An 18,719-nucleotide genomic window follows, 5' to 3' on the forward strand; every position below is an offset into this window, starting at 1 on the left:
CGACGAGTAATGTTGAAAGTGACTTAGTTGAATTAGTTTATGTGGGTTACATTGGAAATCAACATAGGGAAATGTACTTTCAGACACAAGACACAATGCATTTAAATTGTATTTTATTCATAAACTGATAGCAATTCAGATCAGTCATTTGAAGCAACTAGCAAGGAACTTGTAGAATTACATTGTGCTACCATAATATTTATTTCAGTTTAAAGTGACAATACGTTAATATGAACTGTAAGCATTTGACACCAGAGCAGACACAGTAACAGGAGAAAATCTTCTTTGAAGGTTAAGTAGAGGCCACAACAGTGGGACAGATAAGTGCTTTCTATCATTTTTTCAGGATTCCACTTCCTGGTCCTCTTCTTTTAGCACTGCAGATGTTGCAAAACTGAACTCCAGGAATCTGAAATATAATAAAGTCATACATTGTTAAAGTCATATTTAACAAGCTATATACTGTACACTACTGGCCTGCTTTGATGGCATGTCACATACTGTAGGGACTTACTGTTCCTGGAGATGGTAAACACTCCTTGTGGAACATGTGTCTGCAGTGGAAGACCACCACACTAAAGGGCTGGGCCATGTCTAAAACACAGAAGAAGAAACCCATGAATGCACAAGAATGTCTTGTCAATATCAAACATCTACAGTTCATCTACGTATCTACAGTTTTACTATGCATTACAGTCAAAGGAAATGTCACACACCTGAAGGTAATATCGTAGCATGACAGGATTCGCAGATATTCTCCTCTACAAAGCAAACAAGAACGTTAGTATGTTACATTCTAATCCGGAGAGATTATATTTTTCCAGCGTCATACACAGATTTGTACTCACCATCTACCCGGACCCCTCTCATCTGGGTCCTGTGCATCTTCTGGAGCAAGGACAGGGAGTCAGCCACTAGGATCTTCTTACAGCCCTCCCGCAGCAGAATCTGGAGGACAGGGGTAAAGCTTTTTAATGAGGCGGAGGGACTGTTATTCTGAATTAAGGGAGGGTTATTTAAAAATGCATGTCAGTAATTGTCTTTCGGCTGACTGGCAATGTTACCTGGAGGTTGTAGTCCTGCAGGATCTTGACCAGTGAGTCTCGCAGGTTAGGGATCTCCATGCCCTCCTTAATGCGGTGGATCAGCAGGATGGGATCCACGTGTGTCCCGATGTTGTTCAGGAGTCCAGTGATGAAGGCTAGGGAGGGAAACAGACAATTTACTTCATGTTTCTGTTTTCTACCATCTTGGAGGTAGCAAAAGTGTGAAACAAAATTTAAGAAAAAAGTTTGATTATTTGTAGAATGTTTCATATAATCTTTTCTTACAGTATCATTTCTGTTTATACAGTGTGTTTATGTGTGGTTTGACTTACGCGGTTTGTCGATTGAGTAAGAGATGAGATCCTCCCAGAGCTCAGCATCATCCTGCTCCTTGGCAAACTCGATGGCCTTGTCCACATCTCCAAGCTCCTCCATGATCATTTGCAGAGCACGGCGACAGTTCCCCATTCTACCTGGAAGGAAGCAGCCAAGTTAGTTTCCTGCAGGTAACTAACCTGACTGGCTAGATAATTAAGTACACGTTTACATTAAATATCAATGATTTATTTTTCATTCAGTCCAACAACATATGAAACACATTAGATAGAACAGAGGACTCATCAACTTTAACATGACACGACTAGAGATTGAGTAAGACACTTACTGAGCAAAAACACAGTTTCCCCCACAAAGTTCCTCTGCTGGCATATCTCCAAAGCCTGAGAAGGACCAATACACAGTCGACAGTTGTATTTCAAATAGGATATTTAATGTGAATAGAGCTCTGATAAAGTGTCATTCTAAAATGAGATGCTATGTTGTACCTTCTCCAGAGGACAATGTGTGCTGTCTCTGAGGAATGGCAGCAGGTTGGGGCGATCGTACTCAGCATACAGACCAATCTGTATCTCATGATATTTCTGACCCTTGTGGTGGTCCCTCTTAAACAGTTTATGTAGGTACTGCAAAATAAAAGGGGGTGGGGCATTCTTAAAATTAGAAAAATACTATTTCGATACAGTAAAAGAATACCATCCAAATGTTGCCAATAGTATATTAAAATGGAATGCATGGATACATTAATTTAGTCTTTATTTACAATTCAGTCAATTAAGAAAAATAAATCGATTTACAGTGACTGCCTTTCAACAGGCAACATGTTAAAGAGATGGAACTCACCACATGCAGCAGCTCAGGCCTATCTTTCAACTCCTCCACCACCCTGTCAGTCTGCAGGGCAAAAACAGGATGGATTGGGGTAAGTGAACAGTGGGTGGTCATTAGTGTGTTGTCACTTGAAACCTTCTGTGAAGGATCAAGGTTAAGAGGACAGGCAACGCTTACTGATATTTTGTCTTCGTTATCCAGGAGCATGTCGACAGCTTTCTGACAACAGACAGAAAAAAGTGCTCTTTAGACTGAAGTGCACAACATGAATTATGAGCTTTGTGGTCCGGCCATCCAAACAACGTTATTAGAAACTGATATCACACTTGTATTTAAGTTGACCAAATACTGCACAATTTTGTTCACCTGAAAATATACAGTACAACTGGTCTAAGTGATATGCATTCATGGGCTAGTTACCTCTTTATCAAAATCCATGAGGAGAACAATCTTATCTTCTATGGATGTGAATAGGTTGTGTTTGTGGATCAGTTGGTAGACGTCCTTGTGCCTCAGTCTCAGGTAGATCTCCAAGGCTTTGTCATATCGCTGGTCATACGTGTAACTACAAAGACAGTAATAGGAGAAGGTCAAAGGAAAGGTCAAAGTCTCAAAATCTTTGGGACAGACGTTGTCTTGGGGAAAAGTTCAAAAGGCAGAGTTACAGGAAGAGTTAGAGAAGGTGTTCCATGTTCATTACAGCAGGGGATCACTTACAGCTCAGCCAGCGTGGTCAGCAGAGTGCCGTTTTTGGGGTCCTTCTTGAGGTGGTCTGTGACAGCCTGAACGATGGTCATGTTATTGAACAACTCTCCTGGCCACTCACGAATCAATGTGGCAAAACCCTATCAGTAAGACAAAGTACATCATTACATTATATCATATTACAGTAATTCCTCCAAGTGTATTTGAATGGGGGAATGTGAAAAGCAGGACCAGGTAAAATGACAGAGTAGACAACCTCATAGTCCGTCTTGAGGAACTCATGTAAGATCATCTCATAAATGGCTGGTCTGAGGCGAAGGTCTCCCCGGGGCAAGTACTGACTTATGGCCTGGAGCAGGAGATGGATGCGAGACAGTTTAAAAAGTGAGAGATTAAGTGAAAATGAAGGGAACAAGATGCAAGAAGTCGTGGGTTATAAAATGTGTCCCCACACATTATTTTACTGAATTAACACAACATGTTTTCTACAAGGCCTGACTTACCTTTAACTGGCCAATTGTCTTGAATCTATAGACCTCATTCTCCCAGAGTTCCATGTTTTTTCCCAGAACCTTCTGGCACTTTCTGGATTGAGGGGGAAGAGGGTAATACTCACTTCCTTTCTCAGATACATTTCCTATATTCCTAAATATATTTAATTATATTTAAAGGACAAAATACTTTTTGGATATGGTACCTGGCAGCTGTGTCATAATCTCTTTTTTGCACCAAGTGATTGATGTAAGCCATCCCAATTTTCTGTTTGTGACAGAGAAAAAGCTTTCTTAGGAACATGAAAACGAAGGAATTGATGGTCTGACACATGGTCGTGTGTGTCACTGTCACCAGCACATTAGCATACCTGAACCTCGTGGCGTTTGATGTTTTTGAAGCTGATCTCAGCAGCCATAAGAGCTTCCTGTGAGGGAGAAAAGAGGGGTTTTAAGAGGATACACACTCACATCTCAAATGTATGTCCTCGTGTTAGGACTTCTTAAGTACAGTAAATGGTAATGAAGGAGGGTATGCAGATCCACAATATACTTCCATCCAACACCTTCACCTCATATTTCTTCTTGTCGAGCAGCCAGTCGATATGGTCGTCCTGGTCTCGCTCCTTGGCCACCACTATGTCTTTGGGGCTGATGATGTAGAAGAGGGACTCTCCCTCGGAATGCTCTGGTGACAGAAGCGCACACACAGGGGCAAATTAATCCATCATATTGACATATACTTTGCCGTGGCAAGTTCCTGCACAGTGAATGTGTATAGTTTATGTGCTGAAAATATGACAACTAATTATATTTCTTCTTTTCAAAATTCTGAAGATAGCCAGGTCTATCTTACCTAGTTGGTAGTCCCTACATTCGTTGTCCTGGAAGTTGCGGACAGTGAGTGCGTCTGACGAGATCTCCTCACAGCTCTCTGGGAGAGGCTGAATGATGTCCAGACGAGGCCTTGCCCGGAACTCCTCATCCTGGTTTAAACACACGTATGTGTTAACTTACTCTACGCAAACAATCTTATTTGTAAGCGTCTTTGGATAAAAGACTATATATATAACTATTTAAAAAAAATGAAGTAACCATGTGATCGGAGCTCTCCTTCACAAAGTACAGTGTGACCAGCTGATCTGCCAGAGGTGCCAGTCCACTGATGAAGAACTCGGTTTCAAACGCAGACACTGCCAATGAGAAACCCACAAGACCGTAACCTCGTTAGAGAGCTCAAACGTGCCAGCGTGGAGGTGGATTGAGCTGTGTCCAGTGTACAGCTGCCCGTTCACACCTCAGTCATCTCACCTATCTCTACATAGCGGCTTGGTAGGTCTCTCATCTCTGCAGGGTCCCTCTCCTTCACAGCACAGATCTAGAAAGAAAGCATCATGCTTACCAGCACGCACACAGCGAAGCGGACACACAATTCTTGCACGCACACACAGCACACTGACAGACAAAGACACACACACCTTAATGGAGGAGCCCCAGCCAACAATGAGAGTAGAGTTGTCCTTCCAGCAGAGACTGCAAGGGTACATGTCCGGCCTCAAGCTGACGTTGTCTCGCAGCACGTTGGTGATTCTCTGTCTGGTGCTGATGTCGAAGATCTTCACCCCCTGATGGAGAGATTGACAGAAAAACACTGTTACCCTACGAACGATCACCACAGCCGTGATTTCATTGAGCCCTAACCCTGAACAGACAAGGCAAGGGTTAAACCATAAGCACAGGTGTTCATGGGTGGCCCGTCTACGTTCTTTGTATACTTGTCACTGTATTCAGACAGAATGACAGAAGAGAAGGATGTAAAGGACTGGTTGTCAGGAGAGGCACTGGAATTGGTTCATGCTTGCTGTGAGTCTCACCACATTGTTGGCCCAGGCAATGAGATTGGCCCTCCACTGCACGTTGGTGATGGTTCCCTCGCCCTCGTGTAGCAGGGAGGTCTTCCAGCGGCTCAACCAGTTCCTCTCATACAACAGCAGCTGGGGAGAGAAAAAGGAAAACATGGAAGCTGGCATGCCGCGTTATACTCAACTGCAACACCAGACTTTGTAGCTGTGTCTGACCACTAAGGGGCAGTAGAGCACAGCAACAAAAGATCGTGTTTGACAAAGAGAGTAAAAGTACTGATAAAAACGCTGTTTATAAGTGTTACAAAACCCCAAAGGATTGAAAAGAAAAACCTGTACAAAAGTGATTCAATGCCTGCTATTATGGCTCAGTACATACTTTTAGAGGTAAAGGCAAGATTGTATTCTTAGTAATTCAAAACTAAACTTTTCTCAATATTTCTTTTAAATGATTTTTGAGAAACTTGACTCTTCTCTTTTAAATTTATTTTAGTCCTCATAAATACAAGTTCCCATCAGAGAAGGCCACAGATACAAAAAGCTTTTCACATGGACTGAATACTTTGCTCAGTGTCCAAGCAATGGAGACTAATAAACAAAAGCCAATAGTATACTTATTCCAACCAAGGCAAGACTTCAAAGACTCTTAACTATTCCAGCTAGCCTGGCAATGTTAACAGTTAACAGCTCTGTCCACAAAGAAAGGATGTGAGACTGGAACTATGGAGACAGAATTGAATTTCCTTTGACAGGATGTTTCTCCTGTTGAGACATATTGATTTTCATCGCCGGCACCTTGTGGAGGTCTTCACCAATTGGAGAGGAATACAATGAGGAGCAGCAGAGAGGAAGCAAGCAGCAAAGTAGTGCGCACAATGAGGTTTTCATCAGAATCAAATGTGTTTGATCCTTCTCCTCAGTGAAAGTTGTACAATTCATTCACGTAAAAGTCAGCATTAGCGTAGTCAACAAGGCTACGCTGTGTAGGCATTTGGTTGTGGTGCTTTTTAAATAAATACATAAATAAATGGAAACTGGAAAAAATGGTGTGGAGTGGGTCTCTACCTCCGTGTATGGTTAGAGTGCGAAACACCACTGAGCAGCTGGTCAACGTGCGCCCCAGAAATCCTAAGACTTTGGAGCCTCTTGATAATGATGTCTATTTGCTGTGCTTCTGAGGCATTGCCTTTCAAACACTGTTGAGTGAACAGCACTTTGGGGGAAATGGACCACTCTTTCGCAGTCCACTTTCTCTTTGGAGCACTCCAGAAAGGGGGCCCCAAACCGTTTCACACAAAGGCCTACAGGACGCACAGCCCTCAGCCCGAGCTCCTCAGACCGCGGCACGCCGGCATACAGTAATAATAAACCACCAATGGGAAGAGCCGCCGTATGGAGAATCGTAGCTGGGAATTATGAATGAAGATTGAGAGTTTCTAAAAGTACCTTGTTGCCCCCGGTGACAAACTGTTTGTAGTTGGATCTGCTGAACTGAGGGTGCAGTGCCACCACCTAGAGAAAGAGGAGAGGATGTCAAGAATCAGTGGAAAGGTACAAACAACGGAGGGATAAGAGAAGAGTCAATTTCAATCCATCCAATCCATCCATCCATCACTGCCACAGCACTCACAAGCTACCTAGAAAAGTTGACAGCAATTTCATTACTGGGATACAGTTTCATTTGCAGCAGTGTTAAGATGAACAAGTACTAAGGGTCTGCTTACTTTTATAGGGCAGTCAAAGTTCTCATGGAAGCCCTCTCTAGTGTAGAGACCAAACACTTGAACCTGGAACAGAGACGCAAGGGCAGGTGATCCAGAGGAACGCTCAATGGAGTGTCGTTATTTTTGGTTTTAATTGCACACGTCTGCAACTATCCAGGAGCAACAGCCAAATGATGGTAGTGTGACAGTCTGTTTGGATCTCTTCCCTGGCCCACCTATCTTCCGGGTCACCAATTAGTGGACAGGTTGGTTAGTTGAACCCTCCCCACAGGGTTTTGGTACAGTAACGAGGTCTTAATCTTTCACTTTGTCTGAGCTAAAGGCTGAAGGAAGGCTAGGCTGCAGCAAGGCTAACTATGATGTAGACCATCAGTATGATTATTCTTACAGCCCTTCTCTGAGTCAGAAAAGGATAAAGTAAAGTTTAGCTAAAAGGAACATTATCACAGCTCTTGCTCTCTCCTACTTGCATGGCACAGATGATTTGGGATTATCTGGGAGATCGACATGGATTAACAGCAAACTGAATTGGACGAGGACGAACAATTGCTGCGGCATTGATTTTAATTGTCGGAACCGCTTTCTGAGCGACAAGATCTTGTTTTGCCGCTGGAGTGTGAGCGTGGGGGGGGGGGGGGGGGGGCGATATCAGGGGGCATATCTTGACTGCAAAACCCATGAAGCATGATAATAATGATCATGAGAGGCAAGATAACTGCAAGGTGGAGACTGGGAGCATGGATAGGGTATCCATTCACAGCTGAAGACTGACTGACAGGTGGAGAGATGAGAAATGAAAGAGAAAGATGGAGAGACCCCCCCCCCTCTTTTTTCTAGAAAGGTGCTTCTAGAATTGTGAGGATTTTTTATTTATTTTTTTACAAATAGAAGACATGAGGAGGATCTGAGTCCTGGTTTGCAACATATTTGAGTGATAGATATTATAGATTGATAGATTCTACAGAGATGTCTTACCTTGCCATCCTCGGAGCAGATACCTACATTCTCCCCACTCTCATCTAGACTGATCTGGTTGATCTTCACTGAACTCTGTAGACACATAAGACTTCACATAGTAGTATAGTGTAGACAATGGGTGCAGTTTAGTTACATTTGTATCATTAGATTACTAGCTACATTTATGGACTAACTTGTCCAATAAATCCATGCATCCAATCCAAATACATCCATTTAATGTTGTGTGAACACAACCACACCAATGTTTGGATTAAAATAACCTGCTTCTGCTACTTACAATTTCAAACTTCTGAGTCACATTTCCTTGGATGTCCAGCAAGAATACTTTTCCAAAGTGAGTGCCCAGGGCGAGAAACTGAAATTGAAAGAGCACAGTATATATTAATCCAAAAGATACAAGGAAACAATTCTAGATTTAGCAAAATGTCATTGACGAGTGCTGTGGCTGGAGGATTAAAAATCTAGAATAGCTGGTGTGTGTGTGTGTGTGCGTACGCTTTGTGGTGAAAACGGTGGGGGAGCCGGGGTTCTGGGGCAAAAACTGTGAAATTACAAGGAGTAGGAAAACCCTATTTATTAAAGCAGACACTGTGAAATGGTATTTTTCCTCTCAAATTAAAATGCTTAAACATAATAAATGCATCGTACATCTGGCTTCTCCTGCTGCTCACAATCCAACCGCTTCCCCTGCCCACCACGAAGCCATTATTTCTCCCATTTCTTGTGTTTAAAACACACATGTAGTAGTGTGTGTTCCTGTATGTGTATGTTTGCGCACGCATGTCTGTGCGAGTCCGCTGGGACAAGAAATTATAAAACTGGGAGGCTTTTTGGCATTAGATTAAGTGTGTGTTCTCCCACCCAGGCCTGGCTCCACTCCCTACCCCTAATCCCCCCCCCATCCGCGGCAAACGCGCGTGTGTGCGGTGAGCCCACCATGCTTCACTGCAGTCTATAATGAAATGCTTATATTTACAGGCACAACTGAGCATGTCAGACAGAGCCCCTGCAATCTCCCCCAAATAAAATAAATAAATAAAGGGGTCAACCTTCCGAGGCGGAGCGACTTTTAAAAGGATTTATCAGAATGGAATTGTTCAAATGAAATTCTGATTCAGGCACTTAAAATATAAGGCAACATGGGGTTGATGTGGGTGCTGATGGTTTTAAAGGTGCTGGGAGGTTGGCTGGGGTTGGTGGAGGCTGGCTTGACATGCCAGGTGGTAGGCAAAGTGTACATATGGAAACCAATTCTAGAGAGACAGTCAGATAAAATGTAGAAAAGCTAAATTTCAGCAGCAATGTCTCTCACACTGACATGGGCTCTTTTTTTCACATGAAGGATAGGGGGAGAAAAAGAGGAGAGGAACCGTCAGAGTAAGAATAAATAAATGAAAATCAATAGAGGTTAATAAAACATCAGGTGAGGAGACGTAACGAGGTATGACTCGTCCTCCGCTCAGGCGTGCATGAGTGCACCCAGTTGCCACGACGATTAACCATCAAGATGCGAGCGTCCCACACAACAACAACAACAAAAAACTGTTCAAAGAACGGAGGTAAGAAGCAAAAAGATAGAAGACAGAAAAGTGAGGAATAAAAAGACAATAGCTGGTGGGTGCAGAAGTCTCCAACCCCAGAGGGATGGGAGGGCAGAGCAGAGCAGGGCAGGGCAGGAATGACCTGCCTCTGCAGACTGAAAGGAGAGGATGCAAACTGACTCTGAACGGGACGTCTCGAACAAATGCATAAACAATGAAATGTGAAATCCAGTATACTCAGGGCCTGCACGCCCTGGTGGGTTTTAGTCTCATATACCTTGTCGTGGACGGTCATACAACTGGCCGCATCCTTTTGGAGAATCTCTGTCACGCCATTGGCCAGTCGCTCATACTTCAGCTTTGGCTCCTCCTCGCTGTCTTCTTCCTGGGAAGATCAGAGCATCAGCCATGTGAAAAGCAGCCTCTAGGAGCGACTTACAAAATAAAACGACCGAAATATTGAGAAAGCATGCATTGATTATAAACGATCGGTAACCCAGTCCAAGTCATGAGGTACTCATTCACAACATTTAAACACTCTTCAAGCTCAACAAAGTATCTAAGAAACTTGAGCAACTGATGCAACCAGGAAGCCAACCACTGAAAGTTTAAAAGTTATAGCTGACCTAAACAATTACCGTGCCCTGTGTTTTGCTCACAATGTGTTTTATATCCAACGCTACCCAACCTGTGGTGCATCAACACAAAACATAGCCTGCCATTATGTACCACTGGGCCGGAGGTGGGGGAGACTGATAGCATGGCGAGAATGGCATTTAAAAAACAATCCTTCCCCACTCTTCACCGCCTTGTCTATTTCCTGTTTATCCCGTTTGTGAAATCTCTGCTGCAGGTGAAATTGGCCACGGTACTTCAAGCTATAACACAAAACAAAGACAAACTCCAGCCCCATAGAGAGAAGTGGAGTAGTAAGAGAGGTGGATATGTGCCCATCTGCCTATGGGGTTTGTACAAAGCAAAACACTAGATGCAGGAGGGCTTCCAGGCCACATCTAATTAAACCTACGTATGGTGTGCTGTGTACTCCTAAAAATAGCACTTCAGAATGAACCTGAACCTGTCATTTTCTTCTCTGGTGAACAATGAGAATTTAACACAGTTTTCAAAATATTCTGTCCCAGGCAGGTGCCACTGATGCCTGGTCCCTACAAACACAACACGCACACAATTAACGACATGCAAAACGACCAAAGCTTGCATGAAAGTCTGGAGGTGAATGTGTATCAGGTCTGAGCTAGCTTTCCAAGACCACAGCACTGTAACTTGTTTTCTCCATCTGTGTCTTGCTCACTTCTCTTCGGAAAAGTCTTTCAAGAGAGTCACAGACCTGAGCCCTCACAGCCGTCAGCCTGTTGACAGCCCAGCCAGAGGAGCAGCAGCAGCAGACACATAGCGGATGGGAGAGCTACAGTCACTAATGAAATAAACAGAGCCTTGCGGCCATTCAGAGAGGACACCCAATCATGCAGTGCCAGGTGGCTGTTTGCCTGCGAGTGTAAGTGTGCTAACATTGAGGAGAGGACTCCTGTTTCTGGACAGAAGATGGGGAGAGAGCATCCTTTTCCCATTTACAAGACGGGAAGGATTATTTCTTTCTTTGTTCAGCCCTCTCCAGTTCTCATTCTGAATTGTTTTTCTTTTGGGAGTAGAGGTGAAATTGTTCAATGCCTGACATTTCATTCCATTCTCTGTTTCATTTAAAGACAGGTTCCACTCTCTTGCAGTCTGACATGCTATATTTTATTTAGTGATTCTCAGAGGCACAGTGCAGTAGCACGCTGGAGCAGGGTGATGATACTTAGAGTCCAAAACACAATCTGTAATGCATGAGAGCTTGTCAACAACAACTACAAAAAAAAATGTACTTCTGACATAAAAAGACAGTCCATTTCTGTCATGGCAGACCATGACAATGTGTGTATGCATACAAACATTGAAATACAAAAACACGTAGGCAAAAACAAAGTGCATGAGACCCATTACCTTGTTAAAAATAAATAGACAAAAAGCGTATAGGCTACCTGCCATTTCGAGAAACAGCTTACCTCAGAGTCATCTGCAGATTCTTCACTGGATTTCCTGCCCTATAAGAATGTGGCAAAATTTTGGCAATAATGAACAAGATCATGATTTTTAAGTGGTAGGTTGTAATCAGAGAATAAATCGTGCAAATTATTCTATTTTTACATTGGTGCTCGTATGGACAGATGCAGAACAGGGTAGATCGTTTGTGATAAACTGCTTTTGGAAACGAACTTTATTATGAGACATTTAGTAGTATGCTTGCATCATGATTTAGTCTGTGAACATAACGCAATCTGACTTTCTCGTAGTACATTTTGATAAAGACTATTAATGTATCCCCCATAAGCTATATCTGCTATATGCTATAATATGCTAATGCTATACCATTGTTAGTTTTGATGGGCTTGAACTAGGCACTCGAAGGCACTCGAAGCTCATTAGCAACAAAACACATCTGGCTAAATTACACGGAACTTATAACGTTACTGGCTTGCTTGCAAATAAGCAAAAGCTAGCCTAGCAAACATGCTACTAGTACACCGCTCACCTGCTCCTCTCCGTCTGCCATTGTACTGCCGGGTCTTGGAAATAGATAGCAATAATAATATAGCGATTTTTAATAGTGTGCAAAATATTCACATAAAAAAATTGCACATAAGAGCACAATGTTTACTGGCTAGCTAAGTGGCACCAGTACTCCTTGTTAAACAGCTCCTGTCATACGCAAAATCACATGATAGAAATAACAAACGTGGTGCATTATGGGGGCTGAAGTTATTTTGGTTATCCTTGAGCGTAGACTAGACTGAAGTTGACGACACACAAAAAAATCATGGTCTGTAAGTGCATCATGATCACTTCTGTCTCAATGTGCATCTGTAAAAATATCTATTGTGTCCTACTCTCAAGGTGAATTTGACAATAAGGCCTTATTGCACTTTCTTAACTGTTTTCAATACTATGACCCAATGTTTAAAAGAATGCACCAAAAAGAAGAAGAATTTACTGAATATGAGGACAGGATGTCGTGATTTCCTAGGACACTAAATATAGCTTGCAGCTGTATTTGTTTCAGTCTCTGTCAAACCTTATCACAAACAAATTTCTTCAGCAGGAAACGATCTCTGTCTCTAAAAACGCATAACAATACATCATAATTCCTGGTAGGCAAAATTGGTTTTGACTGCGCACAGCATGCGATCTCTTTATCTTGCTGTCTGACTGACCATCTCTTGAAATGTACGGGAAACAGAACATTTTAACATTTAGATATTCCTTTTTTACCCTCTGGTAGAAACTTTGACTAACAGTACATTATTAGCCTACAGGAAGTTATCTATTTGGTGCACCATGCCCATTTCACACACTCAGGAAACAGATCTTCTGAGCTCAGGCTGTAAGTACAAAATTATGTGTTCAAATGTATTGATGATTATCGTATCATATTAGGTTTGATTTTGGTCAAGACAATTAAGACTACATTAGTCTTCTCACATGGGCTATTTTTATTTAAGATGATTGAGACCCCCATGTTAATTAAAATTTGGAAGATTTATAGGAAGTAAAACTTTCCTGTTTAAAAGTATTTATTTATTTGAGCAGTTAGTATGTTCTGTGTAATTCTGTGTATTCTGCAATAGGGAGGTGCACCTACAGTATGGTGCTGAGAACATCAAGTGTATTAGTGGTCCTCATCTGGTCTCTGGAAGTGGCAGGTAGGATCACTCTAATAATCGCCGAGCGATTCTGCATTATTCAGTCACCTTTATTGTCATTCAATTTAAGATAAGAACGACATTTCATTTCAGTAGTCTCAGGATAGTGCAGGGATGTGCTTACATAAATGGTTATATACACTATGTATCAAAACTATGTCTAAAATATATATTACATATATTACAGCAAGTTATATGTATTAGGGGAGTCAGGTGGCTGAGTGGTTAGGGATTCGGGCTAGTAATCAGAAGGTCGCTGGTTCATGCCAAAATGACGTTGCGTCCTTGGGCAAGGCACTTCACCTTACTTGCCTCGGGGGAATGTCCCTGTACTTACTGTAAGTTGCTCTGGATAAGAGCGTCTGCTAAATATAAATGCAAATGTATTAAGCTATGTATAAAAATGCTAGTAAAATTATGTATAAAAATGCTAACTAATTATATTATATTACACAGTCCAGTGAAGCAATCCTCAATTAATTATCTGCAATTCAATTTTTTTTTTTTACATGTATTGGTGGTTTAGTGAACAGAATTAGTTTAATGAGACCTTTATTGACTTGTGTTTGCTCATGTGCCTTTAGTTCAGGAGGCTACAGATCAGAAAAAAAGCTTTTTAGATGCAAAGTCTGTAGATGGAACTTGTTGGCTCGGTTTCACACGTTACATTTGCATTACACACTCATCTTGTAATCAGCAAGAGGAAGTAAAAAAAAACAACAAAAAAAACACTTTTGACACCAGCCTTCAATTACGGTTGAACCCTAGTCTCAGCCAAGTTACACACTGAACCACCTCCACTACCACTGCACATCAGCCTGTAAATGCTTTACAATATCCATGTGTGTTTTACAGTGGTGCAGAGTCAGAATGGGCAAAAGGAAATCTGCGTCTTGAAAGGCTCATCAGTGGACTTGCCCTGCTCATACAGAGATCCTAGTAGTGTTGCTGTCGCACCAACAGGATGGTATAGCAGATGGGACTCAGGTGCTGATGCTGTCAATCTGAGTCAGAACCCCCAGTACACGGGTCGTGTAGAGTACCGTTGGGATGAGAAGAGTGACTGCACCCTGAGAATCAAGAACCTTAGTCAGAGTGACTCTGCTGAGTATCGCTTCAGATTCAACACTGAGAAATGGGATGACTCCTGGAGAGAACATTTCCCTGGAACAATTCTGACAGTCACAGATCTGCAGGTGGAGGTGACTCCTGCTGTAGTGACAGAAGGACAGAGGGTGACACTCACCTGCAGCACCACCTGTCCTCTGTCTGGTGACCCCTCCTACATCTGGTACAAGAATGGACAGTCTCTAACCAGCTCTCAGACTGGGTGCTTTGACCTAGACCAGGCCAGCATTGAGGACACAGGAAACTACTCCTGTTCTGTCAGATATGAGAAACTCCAATCTTCTGTTGTGATTATTGATGTCAGATATAAACCAAAGAATGTCACTATATTTGTCAGCTCCCATGGTGATATAGTGGAAGGCAGGTTAGTGACTCTGACCTGCAGCAGTGATGCCAACCCACCAGTGGTCAAATACACGTGGTACAAAGAAAATGTTACCATATCTAAAGGAGAAAACAACACCATGAACATCAGCTCTGAGCACAGTGGAGGATACTACTGTGAGGCTCAGAATGAAGTTGGATTCGCAAATTCCACTACATATATGGTCCCTGTTTTTAACCAATCATCTTTAAAAAAATCTGTCATAGTTATAATAACCATTGTTGGGCTAACCCTAACTTTCCTCCTGGTCCTTCCTGTCAGTCTGTGGCTTTGGAAAAGGAAAACTTCCAATCCCTCTTCAATTGAGCAGGACAACCTTTATTACGCCAGCATCAAATTCTCTCATCCCAAAAACCAGGATGAAGTGCAATACTCCACAGTCCAACCATCTCAGATCCACAACCAGGATGGGGATGTGGAGTATTCCGTTCTGAGGTTCTCCCCTCCCAGTGCTGCTCCCAGAGCTCAGTCCCCTGATGATTCTTCAGCAATATACAGCACAGTGAACAAAGCCAGAACTTAAACACAGCCAGCCAACAACACCATAAACCTCCAGCCTGTAAAAATCCAGCGCCAAACGTTAAACAACATTTTTTGTAAAAACTGCCTTTAGTCATTTACGTCAACAGTGTTAAATAGGTCTTCTAGACAAAGTTGTTATGCCCAGTGTCTTTACAAGCCTGTAGATAGAATCTACTTTACGGAGGATTACAAAGACAAGTTATTGTTTTTACATTATTTTACTCACTTTTGAAAGCTGTTTTCTTGCTTTTTGCAGAAGAAGGTTCTTTTTTTTAAAATCATACTGTATTTGTAACCATAACTTTTAGTATGGATACAGCTTGTATAAAACAGACTGTACAATCCAACCAGCCAAACATAAGCTTGCAGATAAAACCTGCTTGTTCATACAAAAGGTCAAATTATGAAAAAAATAAACATATATACATTGCATATCAGAATCCAGGCATTTCAAGTCATTTTTGTTTTCTTGATTTTCTAATGCGCTAATAAATGATGTAGCATTCAATGAAAACAGCATATAATGAATGAAGAGAGAAGGGGGAAAAAAAGACAAATTTGTCAAGACCACAAGTTTCTTCTAGGTTTCTGTAATCTACACCCTTCACTCACCACGACTCTCATCATGTGATTCACATGCAGTGTTGCATGTGTGTTGTTTTTTTCCTGCACGACCATGGTGTCTTTAAAACTGTGACTTGGAAGTCACGCCTTAAATCCGCTCTTGGGTGTTTAAGGCAAGATTTGTCTCTCCACTGTTGAGTCCAAATCTAACTCTAACTCCACCCCCCCCACACACACACACACATACATTTTACAATTTCACACACACACACACACACACACACACACACACACACACACACACACACACACACACACACACACACACACACACACACACACACACACACACACACACACACACACCTTCATCCATTCTCAGGAGAATCCTAATGCACTGACACCAGCTAAGGATGTTTTGCTTTACAATCTGCTTAGCAATGATTTATTGATTGCACCTTCCTCCTCATAGAAGATTTTCAATCCTTTTTGGGAAATCAGATTTTCACACCTTTTGTGGGTGTGTGTATGTGCAGGTCACTGGAGACAGCTGAAGGAAGCTGTCTTTGAGTAGATACAACCCAGGTAAACCTTGCCCTGTGTATGTGCATGTATGTGTTACTGCGTGTCTCTTTTTATCTCTATCTATCTTTTCAGTTCTCTCTCTCTTAGTCTCAGGGAGATTTGATGAGATTGCTTCTTCTGATTTTGAAAGAGTAATCCTGTTATTCTTGGATAGATGATTTTTGAATTATTTTGGAATTATTCTGTATTATAAAGGACACATAATCTCCACACAATTGCATACCAGACAATGAATACAATTCTAAAAGTTAAAGTTTACTGATAGCCTCTAACTGCAGTACATAAATATGTCAAATTTTATTTCAATCTATAATATATTTAATATGATGTGTTTGCGTGGCTTGTGGCATGCATTTTATTTCCTCAGTTAAGCAGAGTAGTGGTTGAAGAAATTAGGAAATGATTGACCGACTACCACTTAGTGCCCTACGGTCTCTGAGCCTGCAGACACTCAAACAGCAGCAGCATCCTTCTCTAGAGGCTTTACAGTTATGCAGGACAGTTTGTTTTCTTGCCCTAAGGGGGAGACAAATCATCATCTCTCACACCATACAGTGGACCAGAGGAGCTGGAGAGCTGTGCTGAGGCATCGCTCTCTTGGGCTTGTAGCAGGACATCAGAGGGATGGTCATTGTCTTATCATTCTCCTGTCAGTATCAAGTCACATCTCTCATTTCACAGTCTCATTTCGACTAGTGATAATATAATTGACACCATGATAATTCTGCAGTGGCTGTTTGACTTCTCATATTTATATGGATTATTGGCTTATGTCTTGTCAGTGTGTCTGTGTATGTTTTAGTGTTTTGAACAGAGTTGTCTGTAGCAAACTGCTAGAGCAGAATTCTAAGAATTTAAGTGACAGTTTATTTAAATTTTTCTTAAACACAGACCAGTAGACCAGTGTCGTGCTTTGCAGAACCCCCTTCTAGATGTTACTTATGGGATGGCACCGGTAAGAACATTAGTTATTAGCATGGATATCTGATGAGAACTGAAGATCCTGTGCTGGCCACTGAATCTACAGCCGCTGGGGGTAAGGGCTGACAACGAGAAGTGGGGGGCTGTCAAGTGCTTTTCCCTGTTTCTGCACTGTGGCCAGGGAAAAAAGGTGACCCCCCCAACCCCTCCTCCTCAACACCCCCTCTTCTTGCCCTAGTCTACCCCAAATCCCAACCTCACCCCCACTGTTTTATCACTCTGACTCTCTCCATCTCCCTTACACACAAACACTGTAGCGATCTCTCTGTTATAAATCTGTTCCTTCTGACTAAAACACTGTACCTAGCGGAGCCCCCTTTTCAATAAGGTAATTAACAGCTGTGGAGAAAAGAAGGACACGGCCATCGTCCTGGCGACAGCCTGTCCTCCTCCTCCTCCAGCCTCCAAGGCCAGTGGCAGATTAGAGCTCTGATCTCATTCCCAGCACTTGTTTGGAGACTGTCAGGAAGAGAAATGCCAGCATTAGAGAGCCACCCTCCTGATATGATGAAATAAGGAGAAAAGAGGGAAGAAAGAAAGAAAGAAAGAAAGAAAGAAAAGGAAGGATGGACAGAGGAGGACCCTGCCCTCTCTAAAGTGTCAGTTGTTTCTTATTCTATTTATTCTGTTTTTCATCAGAGCTTGTGAAAGGTATTGATGGGGGGATGGGGTGCATTCCCCTTTTCTCTCCTTTATTTTTCCTCCCACCTACCAGAGAGAGGCATGGTTCCCATTTTTTTGTTTCATTATATATGTCTTGCAAACTCTCATGCCCCAGTGAAAATTACATTGTGAAACGGGAGACATTTTCAGCGCCGGCCATGCTGCTGTTCCTCTGAGCTTTCAAACAGCCAACAGACTGTGAAGAATAAATAATAAAAAAGTATTGATTATTTTGATGACTGCAAGATTCAATTAGGTATTAATTTTGCCCTCCAGTGGACCTATCAAGCGACTCAAAGCAGGGGGAGGGGGGAGGTGAGGGGGGTGAGGAAGGGGGGACTGGATGCATGCAGAGTGAGGCTTGGCTCAGACAGAGGGGAAAATGTGTTTACCTCTCCAGGCAGAGAGATGCATTGATGCGCAGAATCCCATATTTAAGTGCTCCACAAATGAAGGCCTGATGACGAGTCACATTGTTACCAGGGATATGAGTATTGACCAGCCCCACTCGCCTTTAGATGACAGCTTAAACTATCTCTATTGATTAACATTTTCATAGATTATTGTGTGTCATATCAGAGCACCCTGATTCCCCTGATGAGCGCATTAAAGAGGG

General features: G+C 42.3%; 2 protein-coding genes across 2 annotated transcripts; one reads left to right on the top strand and one right to left on the bottom strand.

Annotated features, from left to right (window-relative positions):
• Positions 1-102: 102 nt before the first annotated feature.
• vps41 (VPS41 subunit of HOPS complex) lies at positions 103-12,288 on the bottom strand. The gene is made up of 29 exons (XM_062479873.1): positions 12,108-12,288; positions 11,581-11,619; positions 9,792-9,899; positions 8,251-8,328; positions 7,971-8,045; positions 6,996-7,058; positions 6,718-6,783; positions 5,284-5,403; positions 4,888-5,034; positions 4,721-4,787; positions 4,505-4,602; positions 4,266-4,395; positions 3,982-4,097; positions 3,781-3,837; positions 3,616-3,677; positions 3,422-3,503; positions 3,175-3,267; positions 2,931-3,058; positions 2,634-2,778; positions 2,391-2,432; positions 2,226-2,276; positions 1,871-2,008; positions 1,711-1,765; positions 1,379-1,519; positions 1,065-1,201; positions 849-948; positions 717-761; positions 515-594; positions 103-409 (listed from the first exon to the last, which is right to left on the bottom strand). Exons 1-29 carry the CDS (start codon positions 12,126-12,128, stop codon positions 335-337), a joined length of 2,559 nt encoding a protein of 852 aa, XP_062335857.1. The 5' UTR covers positions 12,129-12,288; the 3' UTR covers positions 103-334.
• A 622-nt stretch (positions 12,289-12,910) lies between these two features.
• Positions 12,911-15,639, top strand: LOC134035358 (B-cell receptor CD22-like). The gene is made up of 3 exons (XM_062480355.1): positions 12,911-12,956; positions 13,201-13,275; positions 14,239-15,639. The coding sequence occupies exons 1-3, from the start codon at positions 12,911-12,913 to the stop codon at positions 15,309-15,311; spliced, it is 1,194 nt and encodes a 397-aa protein (XP_062336339.1). The 3' UTR covers positions 15,312-15,639.
• The last annotated feature ends 3,080 nt before the right edge of the window (positions 15,640-18,719 follow it).

The sequence above is a fragment of the Osmerus eperlanus genome, chromosome 15, assembly GCF_963692335.1.
Source record: "Osmerus eperlanus chromosome 15, fOsmEpe2.1, whole genome shotgun sequence".
In the NCBI taxonomy this organism is placed as follows: Eukaryota; Metazoa; Chordata; class Actinopteri; order Osmeriformes; family Osmeridae; genus Osmerus; species Osmerus eperlanus.

Bases quoted from the DNA above. Each gene is read 5' to 3' on its own strand.
- vps41 (XM_062479873.1), bottom strand. From the start codon at position 12,128: ATGGCAGACGGAGAGGAGCAG. The intron at 4,788-4,887 runs GTGTGTGTGTCT...CTTTCTTTCTAG, and splicing joins GCTGGGGCTCCTCCATTAAG to ATCTGTGCTGTGAAGGAGAG. The intron at 2,277-2,390 runs GTAAGCGTTGCC...TTTGCCCTGCAG, and splicing joins ATAACGAAGACAAAATATCA to ACTGACAGGGTGGTGGAGGA.
- LOC134035358 (XM_062480355.1), top strand. From the start codon at position 12,911: ATGCCCATTTCACACACTCAGGAAACAGATCTTCTGAGCTCAGGCT. The intron at 12,957-13,200 runs GTAAGTACAAAA...ATTCTGCAATAG, and splicing joins AGATCTTCTGAGCTCAGGCT to GGAGGTGCACCTACAGTATG. The intron at 13,276-14,238 runs GTAGGATCACTC...TCGCACCAACAG, and splicing joins CTGGTCTCTGGAAGTGGCAG to GATGGTATAGCAGATGGGAC.